The 27,545-nt window shown below is 58.7% G+C and overlaps 1 protein-coding gene across 1 annotated transcript; it reads left to right on the forward strand.

Annotated features, from left to right (window-relative positions):
- LOC137158512 (alpha-2-macroglobulin-like protein 1) lies at window positions 1-27,545 on the forward strand. The gene is made up of 23 exons (XM_067556299.1): window positions 1-71; window positions 964-1,153; window positions 1,592-1,754; window positions 2,267-2,319; window positions 3,391-3,411; window positions 4,231-4,384; window positions 5,938-6,022; window positions 6,223-6,346; window positions 14,167-14,275; window positions 16,905-17,014; window positions 17,279-17,443; window positions 18,011-18,241; window positions 18,707-18,770; window positions 18,896-19,041; window positions 19,452-19,601; window positions 20,377-20,559; window positions 23,017-23,092; window positions 24,130-24,262; window positions 25,034-25,259; window positions 25,522-25,648; window positions 25,979-26,100; window positions 26,647-26,698; window positions 27,167-27,545. The coding sequence occupies exons 1-23, from the start codon at window positions 1-3 to the stop codon at window positions 27,199-27,201; spliced, it is 2,790 nt and encodes a 929-aa protein (XP_067412400.1). The 3' UTR covers window positions 27,202-27,545.

Raw genomic sequence — 27,545 nt, forward strand, 5'->3', positions numbered from 1 at the left:
ATGGGGACCCCAGTGACCCCGGCCTGCCTGCTCCTCCTCCTGCACCTCACAGCTGGGACGTCTGCAGAGCCGTAAGCCCTGTCCGTGTCTGTCTGTCTGTCTGTGGCGGTTGGCGCGGGATGGCTGGGGGGGGCGGCTCTGTAGTTAAGGCCATGGTTTGGGGCACAGGAGATCTGGGGCAGTGCCCAGCTCTGCTACAAACGTCCTGTGCGCACTGGGCCAGACACTGACCCTCTCTGAGCCTCAGCTGCCCTGTGGACCAGGGGCTAAGAATCCTCTGTGGCCGACGGCCCCTGTCAGCTTGGAACCTCCTCAGCCACAGCCTGTCTCTGGCTCCGTGTCTGGACGCCCCAACACGATGAGGCCCAGTCTGGGCTTGGCTCCAGGCACCATTGAAATAGAATAAAATTATAGAGCAACGGAGTGTGTTAAACAAACGTCTCAGCCAGAACCAGGGAGTGGCCGGAAGGTGCAAAAGCCGATGAATGGATCCTGCGTGAGCAGGCGAAGGCCGGGGTGCAGAATGGGCTGAGGGTGGGGCTGGGGTTTCTCTAAGCCGGTTACTGGCTGCAAATGCTCAGGGGCTCAGAACAGCCACAGACTAACCAGCCACCCCCCGCCAGGCACAGGGCTCTCTGCTCACTCTCAGCGCCCCAGCTGTCCCCTCTGGGCAGGCCGAGCAGCCGAGAGGCCCGGACTGGATGGGGACTGAGCTCCTCCCTGCGCCCCGGGGGCTCCCCAAGATCCACAGCAGGCAGGCTGGGTCTAGGGCTGGGGCGGGGGGAGGAGCAGGAGCTGCGGGGGCTTGTCCTGTCCCTGCCCTGGGGGGAGGGAAAAGAATCAGCCTCCAGCACCTTCGACCCAGCTCTGTCCCCGGCAGGAGGGACACTCAGAGATCGGAGTCACCCCCGACCCTCTGGGCTGTCCCATCCCATCCCTTCCCCCCCGTGCTTCCCTCCCCAGGCATTACGTGGTGGTGAGCCCAGCCGAGCTCTACCACCCGCACACGGGGACGGTGTCAGTTCATCTCAGCGCCCTCAACGAGACCGTCCGGGTGAGCGTGCGGCTGGAGAGGGGGAATGGGACCAGCGCCATCACCCTGCTGGAGAGAGAGGTCCAGGGGCCCCGTCTGCACGAGAACGTGCGCTTCCAGGTGAGCTGCCCGCAGCCGCCAGCACGGCCCGGGGCACTGCCATGGGCACGGCGTCCTTCAGCGCTGGGTCTGCAGCCCCAGCCCAGCCGCAGGCCGGGCACAGGAGGGCTCAGGGGACTGGCCGTGCGCAGGGAGCTGCTCACTCACTGGGCAGCTGCAGCCGCAGCCCTCGAGAGCGGCCCTCAGCAATGAGACCAGGAGGGAGCCGGGACGGGACGGGTACAGGGACAGAGGGCGCCTTGGCTTCCAGCTCCATCGAGCGTCCCTTGTCCATGCTCCCTCCCATTCACAGTCCCCTGGGCGGGGGGGTTCCTGTGTCTGGGGGGGTTGGGACGGTGACTCGTAAACACCACTGCCCCCCCCGCGCACGATAGCGGGTCTGCCCCACAACCAGCCCGTTCCAGCCGCTCTGACCTTGCAGGGGTTTCCCGTGTGCAGGTCCCGGCCCCGTCCGGGGGGAAGCAGGAAGTCGCAGAGCTGCACGTCTCCATCCGGGGAGATTCCCTGCAATTCTCTGAGCAGAAGAAAGTGCTGGTGCGGGCGCTGGAGCCCGGGACCTTTGTGCAGACAGACAAGGCCGTCTACAAGCCGGGACAGACAGGTGAGAGGGCAGGAGCTGCTGGAGGGGTTTTGAGGGGCCCAGGCCCTTGGGATGGACTCCCGGGCTCTGGGGACAGGACGGGGCCCAGCAGTGGGTATGGGACTCTCACTACGAGGTCCCCAGCTGCACCCGGCCCAAGCGGGAAGGAGAACCAAAGACTGAGCCTGTTTGGGGCCTGTATGGACTGAAGTGGGGGTCTCAGCCCATCCTCGGTGACGGCACAGGCGCTGCAGGGGCATCGATCGTCCTCCTCTGGCAGCCTCAGCTGGGAGACGGGGGCTGGCTGGGCCCGGGAGGCTGAGCTCCCCTCCAGCCGCCCAGAGCAGGGCTGCGGCACGTTGGCAGAGGGCAACCTGGGGAAGCTTGGGCCGCGCTGCCCAGCCTGGACCATTCTGTGGGTTCACAGAGGCCGCAGAGCCCAGGGCGTCCAGCGGGCTGCGTCCCCAGCTGGGAATTCACTCGGGCAAACGCAGCCGGGGCTGATCCCTGCCTCTGCGTCTGCTCCTTTGCAGTGAAGTTTCGAATCGTCCGTCTGGACAAAGACTTCGTTCCCAGCAGCAGGAAGGTGAGCGCAGGGGCGGGGCTGGGGGCAGGTAACAGGCCCTGGGGCACTGAACTCGGTCGCTCTGTCTACCCAGGAGGCCACGCGTCCAGTGTGAAATCGGACGGTCTCTTTTTGGGGGTTTGCCCCCATCCAGCCCATGCTGTTGTCTGGTGTCAGACGGGGGCTGCCATTTGGAAGAGCGCGTCGCTCTGCCCCCACCAGCGTGAACTCACACTCACCGTGTGTGCAAGGTCACACCACATGGACTCCTCACGGACACTGCACACGGACAGACGGACTCAGACATTCCTGGAAGTACCAGACAGGCTGGTGTCTGGGAGTGCCTCAGTGGCCCCCCTGGTCTGCGCGGCTGCTGTGGGCGAGTCTCCCGGGCGGGCTGGCAGCCTGGCGATATCAGGGCTTGCGCTAGCTAAAAGAGCCGGGTGCACGTCTGGCTCGGCTGTAGCTGGGGCTGAGCCTTGGGTTCGCAGCCTGGTGCCCTGGGCAGTGGCCTCACGTGTCTGCAGTCTCGTTACTGCACAGGGGGGTTGATTGCACCTTCGCTGACCTGGCAGCGGGCGCTGGGCACCCACTGGGCCTGGCTCGAATGCAGTCTGTGCGTGTCTCTGGGTGCAAGGCCCCGCCCCGGGATGACCCTCATTAGCACCTTCAGCCTGGCACTGCCGGGCCTCTGAGTGAGGGTGGCAGAGGCAGGCCCACTGGGCACACCCAGATTTACAGCTCCCCCCGCCCCCTGGCATGGCCACTGGCTGCAGCGCAGCCCCGGCCCTCAGACTGTGCATTGGCGAGACACCAGCAGCTCGGCCCTGCTCCTCCACGGACAGACCCGCACCCACCGCCTGTATCCACCGTCGCAGGGAGGGGCGAGAGCTGCAGCTTCACGGTCCCGGCGTGGGCAGGGCTGTGGGCTCCCCGTCATCTCCCTGCTCTCGGTCACCCCTGCTGCTGCCCGTATGATCCCCCACGGCCCCACACACACCCGGCCTGGGCAGGTCACAGGCAGACGCCTGGGCACTGTGGGGTGTTTCCTGCCCCTCTAACCAAGCCCTCTCCTGTCTGTTTGCTTTGCAGCTGCCCCTGGTGACCCTGCAGGTCAGTCTGTCCCAATCCAGCCTCCTCCTCTTCCTGTCTGGCTCCTTCAAGGGCACCGGGGGGTGTTCAGTGGGGGGCAGCCCAGAGGAGTCTGGGCTGTGATCACAGTGTCTGGCAAATCCAGCCCTAGCCCCCTGGGCCCTGCTGTGGGGTGCAAAGGTTCCCAGAGCCCAGGGCATTGCTGGGCTGGGCCACATGGGGCAGGGAGGGGACATTTGTGCTGTCGGGTTACGCCCTCCCCACCCTGAGTTTGCAGAGTCTGGGGCTGTCTGTCCGGGCGGGCAGGAGGGTTTGTGCCGGGCTGGGATCCCTTCCAGAGTCGCTCGTCCTGAATGTTCCCAGCCCCCGAAGTCTGGGTCAGGCCAGGGGAACTCAGCGGGGAGCTCCCTGGGGACCCCGGATGGGGGAAGGGGAGGGAAGGTCTCTGGTAGCTGCAGGGGCAGAGGGGAAGGGTGGAGGTTTGGGGAGGCTGCAAAGGGGAGGGGACAGGGAACATTACCCCAGAGGGCTAGAGCTGAGATGGAAACGGTCCCTACGGCCTGTTCCCTGGGCTGTGTCCAGGCTGATGAAGTGCCTGTAGGAGATTGTCCCTCCCCAGAGGTGATGCCCTCAGGTCAGGGCTGAGGGGCGCTGGCAGGGGCACCGTGTGGGGAACTTGCCCAGTGGCTGCCCGGTGGTACCTGCTCCAGGGATAAAGAGAAGGATTTGAGCCCCTGGCTGTTGATCCAGCCCCCGTTAGCAGCAGGAGGCGCACTCGGGGCTGACGGGAGGAGCCGTCTGTGGGGGGCAGAGGCTGAGCAGGGCGTGTCCGTGTGCCAGGATCCCAGCGGGAACCGCATCGCCCAGTGGCGAGATGTGACTCCGCAGCAGGGCATCGTGGAGCTGTCCCTGCCGCTGTCTACAGAGCCGGCCCTGGGGATGTACGTGATCAACATGAAGAGGACGAGACACTCGTTCAGCGTGGAGGATTACGGTGCGCAGCGGTGCTCGGGGCAGGAGGGGATTCATGAGTCTCTTTGGGGTGATGTGTCCGTGGGGCCCTGTCAGAGCGTCCCTGGGAGCTCAGAGCCTTGGGACTGTCCCAGCCGGCCCCAAACTCTCCCGGGCCTCAGCCACCCCGTGCCCACTGCTCCCAGCACAGGGCACTGGAGGGGGAATTCAGTCTCCCTGCCCCCCGCCCGTTCCCTGTCGCTGCCCCACTGCAGTGACTTTCAGCCTTTTCTCATTTGTGGGCCCCTTGGGAAATTCCCTGCGAGGTGCCGGCTCCTCTGGAAACCCATTGCCGGTGGGAATAGTTGATTGTGTCCAGTCAGTTTTCGGTCTGAGTCTTCGACGGAAAATGCACTGAACAGAATTCAACGAGCGATGCTGCGCGCTCGGCAGGGCATCGGAGGCAGCGCAGAGGGCACTGAGCTGAGCTGAGCTTTCGGCTGCTCTGGTCCGACAGCCCTGCCGGGGTCGGCTAAGGTGGGTGTGAGCAGGGAAAGCGAGGAACGGCTAGAAACGCACGGCGCCGGGGCCCTGGGGGAGGCCTCAGGTCAGCACCGCTAGGTCCCAATGCGCAGTTGACGCCTGCCTGCAAACCCTGCGCCTCCTGGGGGCCAGACACCCTCCCCCGAACCCCTCAACTGCCCCTGCTCCCCCAGACACCCTCCCCCGAACTCCCCAACTGCCCCCTGCTACACCAGCACTGACTCTGTGCCTGGTGCAGCCATAGGCAGAGGCTCTGTGCCCCTCCTGGGGGGAGCAGGGATCACGGGGGACAGAGCCAACCTGAGGTGCTGGGCTCTCTCAGCTCCCCCCTCCCCCGTGTTCATGGTTTTAGCTGGTCCCTCTCCCCCCTCCCCTTCCCAAAAGCTCCTTTGGCTCCTGAGGGGAGGGGGAGAGCTCTGCCTGCTCCTTCAGCAGCTGATTGGCTGCTCTTCCCACAGGAGGCGGGGCAGTGGGGAAGGCAGCCAATCAGCACTTGCAGGCGGGGCTGGAGGACGGTTAAAGGCCGGACCATCCCACGTCTCCCCGGAGGGCCCGGCCGGGCGGAGCCGGGCACTGGCCGAGGTGGGGATGCTGTTCCCCACAGCCCTGGCCCTGCCCAGCGCCCGTCACCAGGGCCACGGGGCGCTGAGGAGCTGAGTCTGGGCGTGGCGAGGATGGACTAGCCCTGCCCCCAGGCCAAGCAGGGGTCTCCGGGTGGGGTCAGCTGCTTGTTCCCTGACCAATCCACGGCCTGGGGGCTGCCCTGCCCTCCCGCCCCTCTGCCCCATGGCCCCTGCCCAGCGCAGGCCCAGCTGTTCCCATGGCACCGAGCAGCCTCGTCCTGCCCCAGGGGCTGATGGGAAGCGATGGCCATGTGATCGCCGGCGCTGCCGGCCTCCAGGCCATTGTTAGTCGTCGCCATGGCAGCCACTTGGGCAGGGTTGCTGCAGGGGTGAGGAGATGCCCCAAAGCTGCCAACTGTCCTGAGAGTCACAACAAGACTCCCGAGCCGGGGCTGTGGGTCCATTTCACCCTGTCCCTCTCTGCCCCCAGTGCTGCCCAAGTTCGAAGTGACCGTCGAGCTGCCCCCCAGGGTGATGGTGCTGGATGAGACGATCTCTCTGCGAGTGTGCGGCCGGTGAGTGTGAACCTAGCCCTGCCAGCCAGTGAAGGGGGCCTGACACCACCCTGGGCCTGAGCCTGCCCCTGCCTGCCACGTGCTCAGCCCTGGGGCTCACACTCCCTCCCAAACCACCAGCCACCCCCACATGGGAGCCCCCTGTGAGCATCGGCCCTCCTCACTTCACACTTACCCTTTCCCACCCCTCTGCTAAACAGATACGCCTATGGGAAGCCCGTCCTGGGGAGAGTCCAGGCCAGCCTGTGTCGGCAACACCACTCCTCATATATCTGGTTGGATTATAACCCAAATGAGAAACTGTGCATAGAGCTCACTGGCCAGGTGAGTGCGCCTGGGCAGGGCGGGCGTATGTGGCATGCTGCTGGATGCCAAAGGGGGGCGCTGGGACTTGCTGTGATGATGCTGTACATTCCTCTGGTATATTTTGTGCTCCCAGGGTTTCAAAGCATTTTGCAGAGTGGGGGCCTGATCCGGCTCTCACTGTCAATGGGGTAAATCAGGAGTGACCCCAGTGATGACTGTGGAGAGGAACTGGTGTAAAACTGGCATCAGTGCAGGTGAATCAGGCCCTGGATCCCTAGGGGTTCCTCAGCTGGGGTGGGGGCTGGGGGCAGCTGTCCAGCAGTGCACAGCAGCAACTCTTCAGGATGGGGAGAAGATTAAAGGATCCCACGAACCTGCTGTGATGTGTCCCGTGTGCACAGCAGGTTGCAGGGCTGCACCCAGAGGGTCAGGCTTCTGTAGCAGATATGGACTGGCTACAGAGCTCCCACGGTGTAGAGATACAGCGGAGATGTGGTCACCATAAGACACTTTGGTGCCCTGCCAGGAATGGCTGTTGTGAGGTTAAATATATTACACATCTCACCTCATAAGGGATGAACCATATAATACGTTTTAACAATCCTTTCCGTCTCCCCCTTTCAGTTCTACATTCCCACCATTCACAGTATTTACACTAAAAACAACGAGAGTTTTGTGGCCCTTTAAAGACTAACAAATTTAATTTTAGCAGGCATAAACTTTCGTGAGGCTCAGCTCACTTCATCAGATGCAGAGGTAGAAATGAGAAACATAGGAGCGTCATATACATATACAAGTGCATAGAGAACAATGAGGGAGGTGGATGAAAGCCGGGTACTTGAGGTCTAATGACATCATTGAGTAGGAGGTGAGAATGGGTGAGCAAAGCAATTTACCTCTTGTAATGAAAGAGCCATTCCAAGTCTCTGTTTAAACCCAGTTTGAATGTGTCAAGTTTGCCGATCATTTCTAACTCAGCAGTTTCTCTTTGAAGTCTGTTTTTGTAGTTTTTTTGGAGAAGTACAGCAACTTTCAGGTCAGTGACAGTGTGCCCAGGGAGATTAAAGTGTTCTCCCAGTGGTTTATGGTGTGGTAATTGGTGTGTTGGTTATCGATGTTTATCAGTGTAGGCTGCGTGCCTGTTCCCCTGTGTAGATGCTGTCCCAGCTCTGTGCAGGAAACTGAGACGGCTCTCACAATCAAATGAGTTGACACGACCACGGATTAGCTGAGCAACGAAGGCACCCAGGCCAGGTTTATTGCATGCGGCACAATGAGAAGTGACTTAGAGTATTTCTGGGTCAGTTTCACATTGGTGGCGTTACAATGGTCTCAGCCCAACGGCGGGACTTTCCGTTATCCCCTAGACCGGACGCCGGTATTCCCTCTGACACCCTCTTTTATACACTGTTACATACACTTTCATTCTGCCTCCTTTCATGTAGGTAGTTGCCACCCTCCTGACGTAGTCTAATACCACCTTTTTCTGTTGATTGGCCGATTTGGGCACCGCCACTCCATGTATCATTTTTACCCAAAAGTGTCATTTCAGAGAGTTAGTATCTTGGTACCTCTTATACCTACTACATATTTTAGTAATATTTTGGCAGTCTTACAACCTTGCAGAATCAGCACTTTCCTATGCCAGTTTCAGTTAACTTGAGTGACCCCTTATACTTCTGTTCACTTGGCTTTTTCCATTTAGGCCTTAGCCTGTTTTACAGGCCTTAAGCTCTCACTTCTTACTACATATGGATGTTGTTTTTTTATGTCTGATTTGTGTCAAATTATCCTTTTGCATAGTGATAGTCCAGTCTGGCAGAGGGGCATTGCTGGCACATGATGGCATATATAACATTAGTGGATGTACAGGTGAATGAGCCCCTTATGGTCTGATTGATGTGGTTAGGACCAGTGATGTTGTCATTAGAGTCGATGTGTGGGCAGAGCTGACAGCAGGGTTTGTTGCAGGGATAGGCTCCTGGGTTGGATTTTTTGTATGGTGTATGGTTGCTGGTGAGTATTTGCTTCAGGTTGGGGGGCTGTCTGTAAGCCAGGATGGGTCTGTCGACCACTGCCTGAGTGAGAGACGGATCATCTGCTAGGATAGGTTGTAGATCCTTAATGACGTGTTGGAGAGATTTCAGCTGGGGACTGTAGGTGATGACCGATGGGGTTTTGCTTTTTTCTTTGTTGGGTCTGTCCTGTAGTAGGTGACTTCTGGGTACCCACCTGGCTCTGTCAATTTGTTTCTTCACCTCTCCAGGTGGGTATTGAAGTTTTAGGAATGTTTCATAGAGATCCTGTAGGTGTTTGTCTCTGTCTGAGGGATCGGAGCAAATCTGATTGTATCTTAGGGCTTGGCTGTAGACAATGGATCATGTAATGTGTCCAGGGTGAAAGCTGGAGGCATGAAGATATGTATTGCAGTCAGTTAGTTTTCGGTATAGGGAGGTATTAATGTGCCCATCCTTTATTTGTATTGGAGTGTCCAGGAAGTGGATTTCTTGTGTGGACTGGTCCAGGCTGAGGTTGCGAGTGGGATGGAAATTATTAAAATCCCAGTGAAAATCTTCGAGGGACTCTTTCCCGGGGGTCCAGATGATGAAAATGTCATCAATGTAGCGTAGGTAAAGAAGAGGTGTCAGGGGACCAGTTTTGAGGAAGTGTTGTTCTAGGTCAGCCATAAAAATGTTGTCATACTGTGGGGCCATGCGGGTGCCCATAGCTGTGCCACTGAAGTGGAGGTATAGATTGTCTCCAAATCTGAAGTAGTTGTGGGTCAGGACAAAGTTCAGCTGTGAGGTGTGACATATGATCATCGGGGAAAGTTTTTTTGATGGCTTGAAATCCATCTTTGTGTGGAATGTTGGTGTAGAGCTTCTACATCCATAGTGGCTAGGATGGTGTTTTCTGGGAGATCATTGATGGGTTGTAGTTTCTCAGGAAGTCAGTGGTATCATGAAGATAGCTAGGAGTGCTGGTGGCATAGGGCTTGAGGAGAGAGTCCATATAACCTGACAGTCCTGCTGTGTGAGTGCCAGTGCCTGAGATGATGGGGTGTCCAGGATTCCCAGGTTTGTGGATCTTGGGTAGTAGATAGAATAACCCTGGTCGGGGCGCAGGGGGTGTGTATGTGTAGATTTGTTCCTGTGTTTCTTTAGGGAGTTTATTAAGTAGATGTTTTAGTTTCTTTTGGTATTCTTCAGTGGGATCGGATGGTAGTGGCTTGTAGAATGTGGTGTTGCAGAGTTGTTTGGCAGCCTCCTGTTCATAATCCAATCTATTCATGATGACAACGGCGCCTCTGTCACATTATCTTAAAGTTCAGTACAGATCAGTCTATTAAGTGGCTCTGAATTGAACTGGTTTTCTAATTACACAACCCAAGTGCATAACCATTTGTTCCTCAGGCTGTCCATCAGCCGCAATGACTGGCTGTGGTTGGTTTGGAATCGCCGAGTCATCTTCTGGTTCTGCATCTGCCAGCTGTAGAGTTACACTATTGATTATTCTTTGTGAGGAACCAGCGGTGGATATGAATTGTTTCTGTTCGCTCTCCTCTGTCAGTCTCAGTCACATGTCATCTGGGCACCAAATTCCTTTTCTTTCTAACAGCTGGAGTTGTCCATCCTTTTTCTCCACCCAGTTTGACAAGACATGGTCACTAGGTTCTATACTCAGAAGTTCTCTCACTAAATGACTTTGGTTATAAAAGTGTTTGTAAGCTCTTTTTGCCTCTTTATCCGATTTGGTTCTCTCTTCAAGTCTGGCCACTTTGGAGAAAGGTTCTCTTCCAACGTCACTACAGTAGTTGTGAGTTGCCGTCCCACCAGGAATTGTGCTGGGCTATACCCAGGAGCTGCTGTTGATGTTGACCTGTAGGTCAGAGGAGCAAAGAATGGATTTTCCTGCTGTAGGATTTTCTTGGCTGTCCATAGAGCTCTCTCAACCTCTCCGTGTGTGTGTGTGGGTAACGTGAGCTGCTGGGAATATGATCGTACTTTGTCTGAAGTAACTTAAATTCTGCTGCAGTGAATTTTGGCCCATTCTCCGTCACTAGCTGTGCTGGAATATCAAAGTGGGCAAAATGCACTTCAGTTTCCCGAGAACACTGCAATATGTCTCTCAAGTACATTATTTCTACTTCTCTGGAAAAATAGCCCCTGATGACCAGGTAACGATGTTGTCTGAATCTGCATGAATCTCCATCTGGTCTCTTCCAAGCTCCGTCAGGTAGAGGTGTTTGTACACTGTATGGGTCAGCGTTGCCTCTCAAGGTTGTTTCTACTGGATCTCTTTCCAAAGCCCAGTATCACCAAATTCCCCGTTGAGCTCTTCAGTGCCCTGCCACTGCCAGGAATGGCTGTTGTGACCTTAAGTATGTTACACATGGTGGCACCTAGAGGCTGATCTGTATAATGCAATTTACCATTCCGTTGCAAAGGCACAGGAAATGTAGGGAAGCAGATTTATTTGGCGTACGCAATCCCAGCCAAGCCACAGCGTTCTTATCATCGATGTTCAAGGCACGAAGACCTCCAGGAAGCTGAGTCATTTTGCAGTTCTCAGCAATCTGTGTCATGGTTTGTGGCCACCCACATTGACGCACTGGACTATCTAAAATGCCACCGAAATTCCACTGCAGCACCAGTTCCATGTCTGGTACGAAACCGGTTCAGCAGGCTCCATTGCCTTGGTGGTAAATCAAACCTGGGTTGACACTGAATGGGGTCCGAGTCACAATAATTATCTGTTACTTTCTCTGAGGACCATGAAGCGCACCACGTGTCCTCTACCGTAAATCCCTCACCTGGTAAACTTATCCACAATGGGCGCCGTGAGGGCAGACAACCATGCGGTCACAAGCGGAGTGCCCCAGGGGTTGGTCCTGGGGCCGGTTTTATTCAACATTTTCATTAATGATCTGGAGGATGGGGTAGATAGCACCCTCAGCAAGTTTGCAGATGACACTAAGCTAGGGGGAGTGGTAGATACCCTGGAAGGTAGGGATAGGATACAGAAGGACCTAAACAAACTGGAGGATTGGACCAAAATAAATCTGATGAGGTTCAACAAGGACAAGTGCAGAGTCCTGCACTTAGGAAGGAAGAATCCGATGCACAGCTACAGACTGGGGACCGACGAGCTAGGCAGCAGTTCTGCAGAAAAAGACCTGGGGGTAACAGTGGATAAAAAGCTGGATATGAGTCAGCAGTGTGCCCTGGTTGTCAAGAAGGCTAATAGCATATCGGGCTGCATTAGGAGGGGCATTGCCAGCAGGTCATGGGAAGTGATTATTCCCCTCTATTCGGCACTGGTGAGGCCGCATTTGGAGTATTGTGTCCAGTTTTGGGCCCCCCACTACAAAAAGGATGTGGACAAGTTGGAGAGAGCCCAACGGAGGCCAACAAAAATGATTGGGGGGCTGGAGCACAAGACTTATGAGGAGAGGCTGAGGGAACTAGGCTTGTTTAGTCTGCAGAAGAGAAGAATGAGGGAGGATTTGATAGCAGCCTTTAACTACCTGAAGGGGGTTCCAGGAAGGATGGAGCTAGGCTGTTCTCGGTGGTGGCAGATGACAGAACAAGGAGCAACGGTCTCAAGTTGCAGGGGGGAAGGTCTAGGTTGGACATTAGGAAAAAGTTTTTCCCTAGGAGGGTGGTGAAGCACTGGAATGGGTTACCTAGGGAGGTGGTGGAATCTCCATCTTTAGAGGTTTTTAAGCTGCGGGTTGATAAAACCCTGGCTGGGATTATTTAGCTGAGGTTAGTCCTGCTTTGAGCAGGGGGTTGGACTAGATACCTCCTGAGGTCCCTTCCAACCCTATGATTCTAAGATTCTATGGATCAAACAAGTCTTGAATTGACGGTAGATGTGGCCTATCACGCAATTGCATCATGAGCTTTGCAGGGTTAACACCATGCTGGCTGGAAAGCACGGCAGGATTTGTGCTGAAGGAGAACTCAGCGAAGACAAGGCTGGTGTAGAGAAGCTAAATGAATTCTCTGCATCAGTCTTCACTGCAGCATCTGTGTCCGATGTTTCCACACCTGAGCCATTCTTTCTAGGTGACAAATCTGAGGAACTGTCCCAGATTGAGGCGTCAGTTGAGGAGATTGTGACACACCAGGGCACAATCCAGAGTAGTGTGGGACTGTCACCCCTGCCCTGCAACCTTGGGTGTCTTACGATGCTTTGCTGCAGTAGCTGCCACCTGGGCCACTCACAAACAGCCTCCAGCATGCGGGTCACACCCTGAGTGTCTGTGTGTAACTGCAGCCTGCCAGCCACGGGTGGGTTATATTCCAGCTCTCACCATCCTTGGTTATGTTGCAGGGTGACCCCAATACACCCCCGGTCCTAGATTTCCCCCCAGACATGTGTATCTTATACTGCCCATTTCTCTTCTGGACAATACAAGTTATATTCAGTCTGTTATTCCTTTGAGAGGACAACTGGATAACCCAAATGGGGTTTTCCAGGCATTTCAGTTGAAACACACTGGATTGGATAAAACTATCAAACAAGGTTATTAACTACAAAGAAAGAGATTTAAATGAGTACAAGTAGTAAGGCATAAAAGTCAGAAATGTTACAAGAAAAATAAAGAGAAGACATTTACTAACAGCTAACGTCACAAACTATAGCAGATCCAAGCAAAGTTTCTCACCACATGCTTTCAGCAGTCTGACTGCCCGAGCCCTCTAGGTCAGCACCCCTTCTCCCAGAGTACAATAAATGCTTAAATGCAAATGTAGCAGAACACACCTCCTTTTGTTTAGCACAGACCTATTTGCTAATCTGGCCAGCACTGTGGGTTTGGAACAAGTGTTCGTAACATTACACAGGGTAATCTTACAATTGAACATACAATGCTGTCACACTTATTTTGTCAGGATGATACCGACCAGCAAATTATAAGTTTTCAGATGACACCTTACAAGACTTGCCTTGTACTAAAGTTATTACAGTGGTGTGTAGGGTGTGAACACAGCAGTACATTCTGTCCCAGAGGTTTGGAGAAAATGGATAAACTAAAAAGTAATAAGTCACTGAGACCAGATGGTATTAGCTGTTAGCAGTGTCTATTAGCCAGGATTACCCAGCATGGGCAGAGAGCAAAGCCATGCTCTGAAGTGTCCTTAGCCTCCAGGCCTGCTTCCTCTGCTGGTGCCGCCCCGCCCTGCCCCTCTGCTTCTCCGTCCTGTTACCTTCCCATCTGCGTCGAGGCTGCCAACCAGCAATGGCCGGCCTGGCAGTGCCTGTGCTCCCCTTCGGTTGCTGGGCCAGCGCGGGCACATACAGCTCATGAGTCTGGGCAACCAAACGGCAGGTGAAAGTCCATGTTGGTACCTACAAAGCAGTGCACATTGGAAAACGTAATCCCGGCCGTACCTACAACATGGCGGGTCTAAATTAGCCGTTACGCTCAGGACAGAGATCTTGGCGTCACTGTGGGCAGTTCTCTGAACACATCCGCTCAGTGCGCGGCAGCGTCAATGTAGTGAACAGAACGCTGGGCACCACCAGGAAAGGGATAGATACTGAGACAGTAAATATCACTCGGCTGGGATGGGCACGAGTGGCCAGGGCCTCCTTTCGCAGCTCCTCCAACGACAGCAGCTCCAGCCGCACAGCGCCCCTAGCACCACGCTGGGACACCGCAGTCAGGGCTGACTGCAAGACCAGAGCGTCCCCCACTGCTGCTTTCATCCCAGGCTTCCTTTGAGTGTCTCCCCTCCAAGTACTAACCAGACCCAGCCATTAGAGACCTGCTGAGCTGACACATGCCGGGCCTGGCTGCTGCTAACCAGACTGTGATTCTCTCCCTCTAGACTGAGAGGAACGGCTGCTTCTCCAGAGAGGTGGGGACAGCTCCATTCAACCTGTATCACTCTGGCTACATGATGTGTCTCCAGGCGTCGCTAGTGGAGGAGGGAACAGGTGGGACCCAACTCGTACTCCCTTGCACAGGCATCCACAGACACACGCCCTCATCCTCAGATACACACTGATGCGTGCAGCCCTATGCACACACATGCACTATTGAACGCAAACACAAACATGCATTTTTCAGCCATGCAGAGAGCCAAAATTGGGTGGGGGGGTTGCAGGCTGTTCTAGGGAGCAGGTGAAAGGGCAGGTGGAGGCAGAGTCTTTGATGCAGTTTTGTTTATTTACCAAGAAAGTGCAAAGTCCTGTTTCCCTGAACACAGGAGGAGCCAAACAACAGAAGACAGGATCCTTGATGGCAGCCCCAAAGCTCAGAAACCCTCCCTCTAGGCTTCTGTCAGGGCCACAGGGCTTGTCCAGGCTGTGTCTGCAGCTTCCTTCCCTATCTGCGCACCCCCACCCCACCCTTACCCCAAAACCGATTAGCCAACAAAGCCTCCACCCAGCTAGTTGTAATTCCTGGGCAGAGTCGCATGTGCCTTTGTTAAAGGGGCTGATGTAAAGCAGCTGAAGTGTGTTTAAGGCTGTCTTTACTGCACCAGCCTCAGGGAGGTTTGACCCAGCCTGTAATACGCTACTGAGCACTTGTACACACGGCCCAGGACAGTGATCCCCCGGAGGCAGAGGGGTCTCTGTTGCACATGTGATAATGTCGTTTCTAGCTCAGCTGCTATAGAGATGTGCCCAGGGGGTTAGGATTTGGGGTCCACTTTGGCCCCTCTCAGTAACCGAGCCCTCGTGTGAGCTCAGATCTGGACCCAGAGCCGAACTTCCCACAGCTGGGGCTGCTCACAGCCGGGGTTCTGGTGGGGCCCATCTTTCACATTAGCTGACATGACGAGCTTCTCATCTGCTTCGCTGCTCTGTTGGAGGCTGCTCCCAGCCAGGATCTGGCAGGGATTCCCCTGCCTCAGGTACAGCCGGGCACAGCCACCTTCCTCTGATGTGTGCGGTGTTGTGTTTGGATCTTTGGAAGTGACTTGCACTCAGAGAGAACCAGCAGCCAGGGACACAGAGATGTAAACAAATACAGACAGGGCCTTATTCAGCTACTGTAAGAGCAGACAGAATGGCTGAGCTGTCCTACAATAGTCTAGCTCTGTTAGCTATGGCAAGGTGGCAGGACATAAAATGCACAACATGCGGCATCAGCTATTGTGAGAGACGGGACTCTGGGCCAATGATCTGATCTGGTACCACAGGAGGCAGGATGCCGGGCTCGATGGGCACTGGTCTGATCTGGGACCACGGGAGGTGGGACTCCAGCGCACATAATAAAACCACCCAGACCGAGTCAGGTAGACACTCTCCAGCTGGATGTGCCCCTCCCAGGAAGACACTCACTTGCTTCTGGATAGACCAGTTGCTGCAGCGGTTCCCTGGTCGCGCAGTCGGCTTGGCTTCCCAGCCTGAGCTCATTGCTAAACTCTGGAGGTGGGGGCTGGGTGTGGGGATCCTTGTGAGATCTCACCCTGCTGTGTTGATGTGTCCCACTACGACTCCACTGTGTGTGTGTGGGGAGGTGTTATTGTCTGGCATCTCCCATCACCTGTCGCGTACAGAGAGGTCTCTTGGAACTGAATTAACATCACAACCCATCAGGGCGCGGCTCTGCAGTTCCAATCTGTGCCATGTTGGCTCAGGCCTGTCACAGCACAGCAATGTATATCACACAGGGACTGCGCTGTGAGCCATGGTCCCTCCTGGGAGGTCCCAGGACGCCGGGCAATGGACAGAGTGGCTCGTTGTACTCAGTGACGTCTCCTGGTGCAGGACAGCGCGACGCTTCCCAGCCCAGGAGCTGCGTGGCCATGAGCCGCCCTCGGTGATTATCATTATCACTTTTAATGCCAGGTGGCTTTATACTGACATGAAAATGAACTGATTGTGGGCCCCACCACCTCCTCTCAGAGGAACCTTCCCACAACGGCTAAACACCCTCCCGCGGGTGATCTCTGGGTTTTGACTGAGCTGGCACAGACTGCAGAGAAGGGCCAGCCTGTGTCGCTGGGTCCTGAGTCACTGCAAGTGCTAATCGCTGAGCAACGAACCTAGATAACTTCACCTTTAATCCATAAGAACCTGATCTCCAGAGCAGCCGCCTCCCATTTGTCTGAAAGTTTCAACCGTGGGGTGGCTAAAACCTTCCCCAACATGTGCTGATCTCAGGGATGAAGTGGCTGGAGGAGAGCAGGTCCAGAACGGCAACGGGTCCCTTGGCCCTGCTGAAAACAGCCTTTCTTGGGGCACGCCCCTGTGCTGAGGGGCCTGTGAGCGGGGCCGGCTCTGGGGCCATTCAGTAAAGAGCCCTCTGCTGGGAAAAGGGCCACAGAGCCAGGAGACCCTACCAGCCAATGTCACGGGGCTGGTTTGGGATTGAGCCCCATGGGAAGGTGAATCTAAATTTTCTAGTTTCCAGATTCCCCAGGAAAATCCTTCTCTGGCCCCCGTTTAACCTTCCAAATCCTCCCCAGAATTGCGCCCTCCAGGCCCACACTAGAGAGGTGAGAAACAGCTGGGCGGCTTGTTATGGAGGGAAATCAGCAGTGGGATGCAGGCCGCAGCCTGAACTCAGGTTATTCCAGACACCTTCCTCCTATCATCCCTCCCTCTCTGCTAGGCGTGGAGCTCAACGGGACCAAGAGCTGCACCATTGTGCCTGAAATCCTTACTGTGACCTTTGAGGAAGCTGATGCTATCTACAAGACTGGGATCCCCTACACTGGCAAGGTAATGAGATTACCAGCAACCCTCAGTGCTCACCCCAGCAACCACGGCTATTCCAGTCCTGTCCCCGTACCCATCCCAGCTCCCCTGGTGTCCCCCAATCCTGGCCCCAGCACACTCAGCTCTTCCAGTCCTGTGCCTGCTCCATCCCAGCTTTGCCTACACCACTCAGTCCTGACCTCCAGGACCCCGGCTGTTCCAGGCCTGCCCTCTCCCAGGAGGCCGCACCCCAGAGTTGTGCGTCTCCCCCTTTCTCTCTCGGCGCAGATGCTCCTGAAGGCGGCAGACGGCTCTGGGCTGAAGAATGAGAAGCTGAAGCTCTTTGTTTCCTATGGAGACGTTCGGAAGAAACAGACCTTCCTGACGGACGAGTCTGGCAGAGCCTCCTTCGAGCTGGACACCTCCGGCTGGACCGGGAAGGTCTCTCTTGAGGTAGTGACGGGATCCGAGCCCCAGAGGGGACCCTGCTCTCCTGCCTCTATTCTTGTTTCTGTGATTTATGATGTTTATTTCGGTAGTACCTAAGGAGCAGCCAGGATCATGGCCCCATTGTGCTAGGTGCTGTACACACAAACCATCCCTGCCCCAAAGAGCCTTCAGGCTGAATAGCAGGACGGACGCCGGGTGGGGAAGGGGCAGAACCCACCAACAGAGCCACCAGTGGGTGTCACAAACGGCATCTCAGTGCCCCACTTGTCTTCACCTTAATGTTACTGGTGGGGTTAGGCTAGGACGGTCGCCCCCTGCGGGCTGCCCTGGCACCTTCGCCCTGTGTATGAGGCACCAGCGCTGGGCCCAGCAGCTCAGGGGCTGCATTGCCGCTGTGGCTGCCCCATTCGAACCCCTGGGGCTTTCCGTCGTCCCTCTGACGGACGCAGGGCGCGGGGCCTTGAGGGCGAGCTCAGTCAGCAGCATCAGAGCCCGCCCTGCCCGGCAGCTTTCCTGTCCTGTGCCGGGCGCCTGCCCCCGGCGATCCCCATCGCTCTCTGCGTCCCACAGGGGCGGTTCCCGAAGGAGGATCCCAGCTCTGTGGATGAGTGCGACTATTGCATACAGTGGAGTTTTTGCCGTTACCTGAACCCCTTCTACTCCAAGAGTCAGAATTTCCTGAAGATCCGCTCGCTGGGAGGGGAGCTGCCCTGCGACCGGGCCCAGCAGCTGCAGGTGGATTACATCTTTGCTAGAGAGTCGCTGGGGAACGGGTCCGAGAGCCTGGATTTCATCTTCCTGGTGAGCCCCACCCTGGGAGACTAAAGTGTGTGTGCGTGTGTGTGTGCATGTGCGTGTGTGTGTGTGTGTGTGTGCGTGCGTGCGCAATCCATCTTGTGAGCCAAGACAGACCATCAGGGAACAGAAGGTCCCTGTGACCGACAAGGGCTGGGCTAGATCAGGACGTGGCATCTCCCCTTTCCCCACGAGGAGGTTCTGGGTCCAGTCTGGCCCCAAATCCAGGGCTGGCTACCCCAGGGGGCTGGGCACCGGGATAGAGAACTTTCCCCCCAAGGGGCGCTGGGTCCACTCCAGCCCCAGGCTGCTGGTGTCTGAATGTCCTCCCCCCACCCACCCCACCTCTGCGGGCTCAGTGCATGTGGGGAGAGGCTGCACCTTGCCCTGACTCCTGCGTGGGCATCCCCACGTTGGCGTTTCTCAACCCCCGAGAGCGTCAGCTCCGTGACTCCGTCTCCTCCTCCGCAGGTCGTGGCCAAGAGAGCCATCGCCAGGACCCTCCAGAAGGGGCTGGACCTCAGAGCGGGGGCTGGTAGGTGGCGGGGGAGGGTCTGTGCAGAGGTGAGGGGGGATTGAGCCCCTGGGCAGGGGCCGGGCTGGGGGAGGGGCTCTGCCGGCTGGCCCTGACGTCCCCTGTGTGTTTCCCACGCTCCCTAGGGCTGAAGGGCTCCTTCTCTGTGGAGCTGCCCGTCGGCGCCGACCTGGCGCCCACTGCCAAGGTGCTGGGTTACACGGTGCTGCCCGACGGAGAGATGGCTGCCGACAGCGCCCTGCTGCGCGTGGCCAAGTGCCTCCCAAACAAGGTGAGCCGGGGCTCGGGGCAGAGGAGCCTCTGGGGGGAATCGCTCCCTGCCCCACAGCTGGAGCCCTGACTAGGGGCATCGCTGGTGCCCTCGGCCCCTCCCTTCCCCGGCCTTACAGCAGCGCCAGGGTTGTTGCTGCCCCATCTCCCCACACCATGCACGCTGCCCGGCGTGTCTAGAAACAACTGCAGCCCCATGAGCCGCCCCACGGGGGCACTGAATGAGCCTGGGCTGCCTCAACTCCCCCCTCCAGCCCCCAGCACCGACTCCCAAAGCACCAGCCCTTCCGTCAGCGGGGCCTGGGCCAGAACGACCTGGGTGCCCACAGCTGGGCCCTGCCCCTGCCCCTGCCCGGGACTGTCTCCTCCTCCCCTGGGGTCTCCCCCACGTGACGCCCTGTGCCCCCGCAGGTGAAGCTGGCCTTCTCGCAGGACCGGGCCCTGCCGGGCTCAGAGCTGCAGCTGCGGGTGCAGGCTGCCCCCGGGTCCCTGTGCGCCGTCCGCGCCGTGGATCAGAGCGTGCTGCTCATGAAGCCCGAGGCCGAGCTCAGCGTGGACACGGTGAGTCCAGAGCAGCTCGGCCGCTCGCCCGGCCCCCTGATGAGTCCCCCCCACACAGGCAGGGGCAGTGCAGAGCCGCTGGGGGATGGGCCGTCCAGGCCACCTCTCCCCGACCTCAGGGCTGCTCCCATGGCACTTGACACCCCCGAGCTCTGTGGGGTCCCCGCTTGCCTTGCCTGTTCTCCCATCAGCCCTTGCAGTGCCCCCTCCCGGCACCCCCACCCAGTACCCCCACCCGGCTCTGGCTGGGAACAGGGAGCTCAGAGCTGAGATAGTGGCCGGGAAGCGGAGCTCGCTCCCCAGGGCAGAGCTAGCCCCGGGGCAGGGGCAGGAGAATTTCCTGCTCCCCACGTACAGCATGGACAGCTGGCCAGGTGCATTGTGGGAGGCTCCAGCTTCCCCCGGGACCCAGGGTTGGCCCTGCCTGGGTGGTGAGAAGGAATCGCACTCGGCCTGGCGCTGGCGCTGCCGTCAGCGGCTCCCGGGCTCTGCACACGGCCAGTGAAGCCTCCCAAGCGCCGTGGGGCAGCAGGGACAGGACTCAGTGGGCCAGGGGTGACCCACACGTCCCTGTGTGCTGCCGCCCTAGGGCAGCCCCAACAAGGATCCCCGTGATCCAGACAGAGTGGGGGAGGGGGTGCTAAGAGCCCCACAGAGAGAGGGGGCACCTGCCCTTCCCCCCACAGGTTCTCCTAGTGCGTTGGGTCCCATTGGGTCCCGCGGGTCCCTCTCGTGACTCGGTTTCGTGGCTGACGTTGTCTGTGTTTATCTTTAGGTCTATAACTTGCTCCCCCATTTTCTGCAAGAAGAATATCCCGCCGCACCCAACGAACGTTGTGTGGGCGGCCTTCCACCCCCTCACTTACACAGCATAGTTATCCCAACCGTTCCTCCCAGGCAGCGCAGGTGGACTAGCAGCTGGACTCCACATCCGAGTGACCCCTTCAGCCTGTTTAAGGTAGGTCACCCCTGGCCGTATCTCACGCTGCTTTGTAGCCTGCAAGGACTAAAATGGCTCCGATGTACCCAGGGCTGCTGGCACCCAGGGGCGATGTCCCAGCCTAACGCTCTGGCCGGCTCTAATGGTCCCCAGGGAGGCTCCTAGCAAACTCAGGCCTGGGATACACCTCACCAGCCACCTCCAGACACGGCCCGGGCCCTGGGACAGATCCCCTGGCATATCCAGAGAGCAGCCATACCCCACCCCGCCCACTCCGGGGCACTGGGATGTTACAGGCGGGGCTGGCAGCGCCATCTCCAGTTACGGGTGCCTGGCACTTCCCGTTACAAGTTACAAGTTTTCAGTTCTTGTCACTTTCTCAGACAGAAACGGTTGGGTGTGAAATGTCCCGAGCCAGGCGTCTGCCTCAGGCTGAACTTTCTGAGACGTTTCAGCTAAAACAGCTCAGCAGTTGCTCAGCCGGGGAGGAGGGAAAAACACCCATTTGACCACGATAAAATCAACTGATTAAGAAGCTCCCTTCCTCGGAGCAGAGACTAGACCCTTGGCCGGGAGGTCGCCGGGGGTCAGGGAGGTGCCCTTTGCCTTCCCTGTGAAATTCAGCCCCCTTTGGCTGACTGGGAAGCCCTGGAAGCGGCCGTGCCCACAGGCCAGCAGGGCTTGGAGTTGGCTGCGTTATTCTCCGAGGAATCCCTCTGCACCGAGCAGGCTCCATCCCCGGCCAGGTGCCGACCAGCCTGCGCGCACCTTCCCCCCGGCGACTGAGCCTGCTCCAGTCCGGGGCTGCAGGGCCTGAGCTGGTTTTCCTGAAATTGCTGCTCCCAGCCAGCGGGAGCTACGGCGGCTCTGGGTGCGGAAACGGAGCCCCCGGAGACGGTGCCTCCAGCGCGCCCACTGCACCCCTGCCCCTACCAGGCAGCCTGGAGGAGGAGGAGGAGGAAGGCACCTGAGTGAAATGTGCAAAGGGGGCAAGGAGGGGCAGGTGGGGTATGGGAGTGGAGGGGCAGGTGGGGGGATGGGAGCAGGGGGTTCAGGAACTGAAGTTAACAAGAGTTGGGAGCCCACGTCCCCCTTTGCAGACCTCGCTCTGCGTCTGTAGTGAACAGACCCGCAGCTTCTAGAATCGGCGGGGCGCAGGGTGGGGGTGGGGATTGGTCCTGGGACAGATCCCCTGGCGTATGCGGAGAGCAGGGGTGCCCCAGCCCCCCCACTCCCGGGCACAGGGATGTTGCAGGCGGGGCTGGCAGCAGAGGTGTACGAGCGCAGTATTCGCAGCGCTCTGAACTGCACAGGCTGACTGGGATTGTCCTGAAATTGTCTCTGCCTCACAGCAGGGTGAGTGGGCCACGAGTGGGGTCATGTGAGCAGGGGCGTCCCAAGATCGAGCCCCCCTCACAAAACGGGGTTACACACTCACCCGGCTCTTACCCTGCTTCTTGCCCACACTGGGGGCTCCAGCTCTGGCTCTGACTCTCCCAGACCGATCTCAGCTGCTGGGGATTATCTCAGCTAGAGCCTGGCCCCACCCACCCCGGGGCAATATCCCAAACGTCAGTACGGGGAAAGCTCAGACCTGAGGTCGGGCGACCCGAGCTGCGGAGAGTGAAATGCGCATGTGTGGCCAGGCTGGGCGCTGTGGAAGCCAGCGGGTTTGCAGGCAGGCTGGTGTCACAGTCCCTGAGGGGTGCCAGGTGACAGGCTGTGGCCTGTGAATCGCTGGGGCACCCTCGTGCTGTGAGTTCAAGCCCCACCCGTGGCAGGTTTCAGGCTGAGTTGTGCACATTGCCTCTGTTCTGCGGCGGCTCCTTCTGGAAGTTTTGCCGAGACCGAGATCACACACCCAAGGCACCTTCTCCTAGTCATTCTTCACGTCCACTTCCCATGGCGCGAGCTCCGGGCTCCTTCCAGCGGGCAGGGCCGGCTCCCGGGCAGGGCTGAGGCCGTGCTGGGTGTGGCACAAACCTTAACTCTTCATTGCCTGGTGCTCAGCAGTTCAGGGCTGGGTGCACTCCTCAGCCTGGCAGGGCACAGGGCACCGCTGGGCGACCTTCAGTCTGTGCTAAGGGCATTTGGGGGCATTTAACACACGGAGTAAGAGACGGCCCCTGCCCCCAAGAGCTCCCAGTCTGAGCAGGCAAAGGGAGGGGGCGGAAGAGGGGAGATGGGACCGGCCCAGGGTCACCCAGCAGGTCGGTGCTGAAGGAAGGAACAGAAACCAGGTGTCCTGACTCCAGCCTAGTGTCCCAGCCTCCGATCCAGTGGGTCGAGTGGGTGGAGAGAGGAGCCGATGGGTCTTTCCCATCTCTGACCTCTGTGACCCTGTGCCTCTGTTTCCCCGTATATAAAATACTGACTCTCCCCCTTTGCTAAGCCAGTTGTATGGTGCTGGGCACGGCCCTCGTCTCAGTCTTTTCCTGCTCCTCATGCTTTTTTCTCGTCTTCTTTCTCTCCCAGGATGCGGCTTTGAAACTTCTTACCAACACGTACACCAGGAAGCCCTGTGAACCCAGAGACTCATTTTATTGTAATGGTATGAGAGACGCAGCTGGCGCGCCGGGCTCTGCATTCACCTCACCATGGCAGTGGGGCCAGGAGCTGCCATCCCTCTTGATCAGCAATTCCAAACGCCCTCTCACAGGAGACGGTCCCCAGGGGCTCATGGGCCAGGCCTGGGACCTGGGTTCGGATCCTGGCTCTGACTCTGCCCTTGGCAGTTCCATTGTTCTCAGTGGGGCAGGGATGGGGGGTTTTGCCGTTGTTCTCAGCGGGAGCTGGGCAGACGTGATCATCTGACCCGTCCCATTCAGCTCTGCTCCTCCCCTTCCACTGGCGGCTTCGAGCCTGGGCCTGCACCTGCCTGTTGGGGAGACGGAGCCCAGCCTCCTGCGGGCACCACCCCGATGCCCATTCTAATCACACTGCGCCACGTGGGGTGACCGTGGCATCGCCAGGCTCCCTGCCTGTCTCTCGGCGACTCCAGCCCAGACCCACTCGCTTCACTCGGACAATGACGGCGTTTCTAGCGCCAGCCCCACACGCTGCCCTGGGATGTGAGTCAGGCTGGCTGGTCATGGAGGCGATCACATGGGCCCTGCAATGCCCCTCGTGGTCGGTGGTTGCAGTAGAAATGCCCTGAGCCGCGCTAGGCTCCCATTTGCCAGCTGCTGAGTGTGGCTAACGATTCTACCTGCCTGGCCAGCGTGTGTGTGTGACGGGCTCTGGCAGTGCAACGTAGGATTGACGCTGCTCAGGGGCAACGCTGGGACTGAGCGCAGGCGTCCCTGGCTCCCACCCACATGCTGAGCCCACTGGTGTGTGCTGCCCCTAGGGCACCCCCAGCCGGACCCCCCAAACCCGAGCCCTGCCACTGGCTGCTCCCCACTCAGGTCACGCACGGGTCAGTTCTCAGCAGAAGAGGCTTTTGGTTTGTTCACAGTCACGGTTGCCATGTTGAGTCCCTGAAATGTCCCAAAAAATCCAGACTTGACCAGTGCAAACACATGTGAATCATCGCCTGGATCTGCCCCCACTGTGGGGTTCCCTCAGCCCCCTTTGTATCTTTTCTAGACGAGACCTCTTCTGAGGAAGCAGGGTACCCAATGAGCAATGTCCTGCCATCACCAGAACCCAGCATCCTGGAGGAGCCAGCGCCACGTGTGTACTTCCCAGAGACCTGGCTGTGGGACCTGGTCCCCGTGGGGTGAGTGAGGAGCTGTCACAAACCTTCCCTACGGAGCGGACTCCAGGCCAGACCCCCTGAGGCAGCGGCTCCCAGACGTGGCGCACTTGCTGGGCAGGGCTGGCTGCCCGCGTGGGTCTGGGTCCTGCACCCTGCTGCCAGCAGAGAGGAACCCAGCGCAGCAGCAGGGAATAAAAAGCCCCTGGGCTGTAGGATTCGTCTCTTTACAGATGTGACAAACCCACAGAGGGGGGAGAGGACTGGGAGTCCTGGGAGCCCCGTGACCCTGCGTATGGCTACCAGAGTAGGGTTCTCCCCAACCCCGCCCCAGCCATTCCCTGGTCCTGACACGCAGCACCCAGGAGCTGTGGCGCTGAGAACATGGGAGGGGTTTGAACCGAGGGAGCGAGTATGGGGGGACACATGGGGTGTAAGTGGGAGGGGCGGGGAATCCCGAGCAGGGGCGATTGAGGCTGACTCCCAGCAATAACACTCTGACAGGGAGACGTGTCCGGCTATGGAAGGGGGGGTCCCCATCGCGTGGGACATTGAACCCAGGCCGGAGAGCTCGGGGCAGGGAAGGATCCTGCACTAGCTGGTGTGGGGCGGAGGAGGGGACGAGATGGGGGCACCGACAACTCTTCCTCTGATGTCTGGGACTGGTCTATACCTGTGCAAGCGGTCCCAGCCCAGAGGAGGGTCGGGCAGGGACGTCTCTGATGGCTGTGCTCGTAGGTGCTTCCCACGGGTTGGCCGTGTGTCTGACGCTCTGTTTTTGTCCGTCCCGCCCAGCGAGGGGGGCTCCAAGGACGTCCCAGTCTCGCTGCCCGACACCATCACGGAGTGGAAAGCCGGGATGTTCTGCACGGCAGAGGTGGGCTTTGGGCTCTCCCCCACGACCACCATCACGGCCTTCAAACCCTTCTTTGTGGAGCTGGCGTTGCCGTACTCCGTGGTCCGGGGAGAGACCTTCACCCTAAAGGCCACCGTCTTCAACTACCTGCAGCAGTGCATCAAGGTGAGCGGCGCCCGGGGCTGAGCTGCTGAGCTGCTGGGGCCGGTGACCTGGGGCTAGGGGCTGGGCCGTGACGCAGGCCGACGAGTGGCCCCGGCAGTCCCTGGATGTGACCCGAATGCTCCACAGCAACCGTGTGAGCACTGGGCTCAGCACATTGCGGTGAGCGGGGCCTGAGCCCCAGAGGGGCACGTCTCGGCCTGGAGCAGGGACGTGTGAGCGCGTCCCCCACAGCCCTAAGGGGCTCCTGTGTTGGGCACCACAGGTGCGGGTGACGCTGGCGGAGTCTGCGCAGTTCCAGGTGCAGGCGGGCGAGGACGGCGCTTACACCAGCTGCCTCTGTGCAGACGAAGGGAAAACCTTCCAGTGGGAGGTGACGGCGAGCAGCCTGGGTAAGGGGCGCTGGGGCCGGTGCTGGGAGGAGTGGGGGGAAGGGAAGGGCTGGTGGGGGAAGGACACCCCAGCAGGGAATCCCCTTACCCCACACTTGTCATTTCACACAGTCACTGCTTCCCTCCATCAACATCCCCCCGCCTTCTCTCTCTGTCCTCCCCTTTTCTCGCTCTCTCTCCCCCCATTTTCTTTCTTTCCTTTTCTACTTTTCTCTGCCTTCACCACCCTCTCTCCTCCCCCTTCCCGTCCTGTATCCTACCCAGGGTCTCTCTGCCGCGGGGAGGGGTGTTGGGGCTGTCTAAGGGGGCGTCTCCCGCCTTGCTCCGCAGGGGAGGTGAACGTCACCGTCAGCACGAAGGCTCTGCGCACCAAGGAGCTGTGCGGCAACGAGCGGGCCGTGGTGCCGGCCCAGGGGCAAGTGGACACCGTGATAAAGCCCCTGCTGGTCCAGGTCAGTGTCTGGTCGGCACCATCTGGGCAGAGCGGAGGGAGATCGGGTGCCCGGGTCTCACCCCCGCTGGCTGGAGGCAGAGATGATGATTCTTGTGACCTGCCACAGAAAATAATCCCCCAGCCCCGCGCCGTCTGCGTCCCTGACCCCGAGCTGCACTGCCCCGACATGCGGCCTCGCCACAGCAAGATGAGGGGGAAGGCAGGAGAGCTCTGGGGCAGACAGAGACGGGTGTTACCCCAGGGGGGCAGCCGGGAGTGACACAGGAGCGGTTCGAGGGGGCGGGGGAATGAGCAGAGGGAAGCTCCGCGGTGCAGAGGAGGAAGTCGCGAGATCTGCTGGGCTGAGAACAGTCTCCACGGGGAAGGGGGAGCCCCATCGCTGGGCGCTGAGAGCGGGATGTGCCCGAGCCCCCAGCACGGGCTGTAGAGGATGATCCTGCCCTGGCTGGGCGCTGGGGGCACTGGCTGCCCTGGCAGGCCCTGTCAGGCTGTGACGTGCGCGGTCCCTGCTCCTGACCTTCTGTCTGATGCTCCTTCCCGACAGCCGGGGGGGATCCTGGAGGAGAAGTTGCACAGCTCCCTGCTCTGCCAGGAAGGTAGGATCCCAGCGCCTGTCCGGGGCTACGTGGGGTCAATAATGCGGGGAGACTGATTTGTAGGTGGGATGTGCTCAGCGGGAGGGACACGGCAGCCTGTGCCCATCAGGCGAGTGGGACGGTGCAGCTGCTATCTCAGGGACTCTCCCAGCCGGAACGGCTAGAGCAGGTGTGTCCTGCCCCTCCAGCACCCCACACATTTACCTGCGATCCCACTCCTCCGACTCCCCCAGAATCCTTTGTGCTGGGCCCAGGAGGTGGCAGGACTATGTGTGGGGAGACATCTTTGGGGAAGGGTCGATGTGGGGCACAAGGGAATCTGTCTGGAGGACTGGGGGGTGTGTCTGAGGGGAGAGTCTTTGTGGGGTGGGCAGAATTCTGGGGCCATGTGTACAGGACTCTGACAGGTGTGCGGTGTGTGTGTGGATTTCGATCCCTGTCTCAGGGCATGTTTGTGTTTGTTTAAAGCCCCTGACACTGACACGATGGGAAATTCCCGCTGAAGCCCGGCCGTGCTGGGCGACCCCTTCCCCACCCATCCCAAGAGCACCGCTCCGGCAGCCAGACACCCCGGGATGTGGGAGGCATGGACAGGCCCCTTCTCAGCCGCTGCTCCTCCCCGTACCAGCTGCCCTGCCCCCCAGCCCCGGCTTCAAGGGGGCTGCACCCCACAGCCGAGACATGGACTCTTAGCGCCTTCTTCGGCCAACGTGTCCCCGTTCACCTTGGAAACATGCCACCTGCCATCCCATCAAACAGCCTCCAAACCGGCCAGCCTGATGCCAGCCGTCCGTCACACGTGGGGCCAGGGGCTGCAATGGGGACCCCTGGGATTGCTGCCCGTCCT

This window comes from Emydura macquarii, unplaced genomic scaffold, assembly GCF_026122565.2.
Source record: "Emydura macquarii macquarii isolate MOO-44397 ecotype Brisbane River unplaced genomic scaffold, CSIRO-AGI_Emac_v2 contig_1692, whole genome shotgun sequence".
Classification (NCBI taxonomy): domain Eukaryota; kingdom Metazoa; phylum Chordata; order Testudines; family Chelidae; genus Emydura; species Emydura macquarii.

Bases quoted from the DNA above. Each gene is read 5' to 3' on its own strand.
- LOC137158512 (XM_067556299.1), top strand. From the start codon at position 1: ATGGGGACCCCAGTGACCCCGGCCTGCCTGCTCCTCCTCCTGCACCTC. The intron at 18,771-18,895 runs GTAGGTGGCGGG...CACGCTCCCTAG, and splicing joins GGACCTCAGAGCGGGGGCTG to GGCTGAAGGGCTCCTTCTCT. The intron at 20,560-23,016 runs GTAGGTCACCCC...TTTCTCTCCCAG, and splicing joins ACCCCTTCAGCCTGTTTAAG to GATGCGGCTTTGAAACTTCT.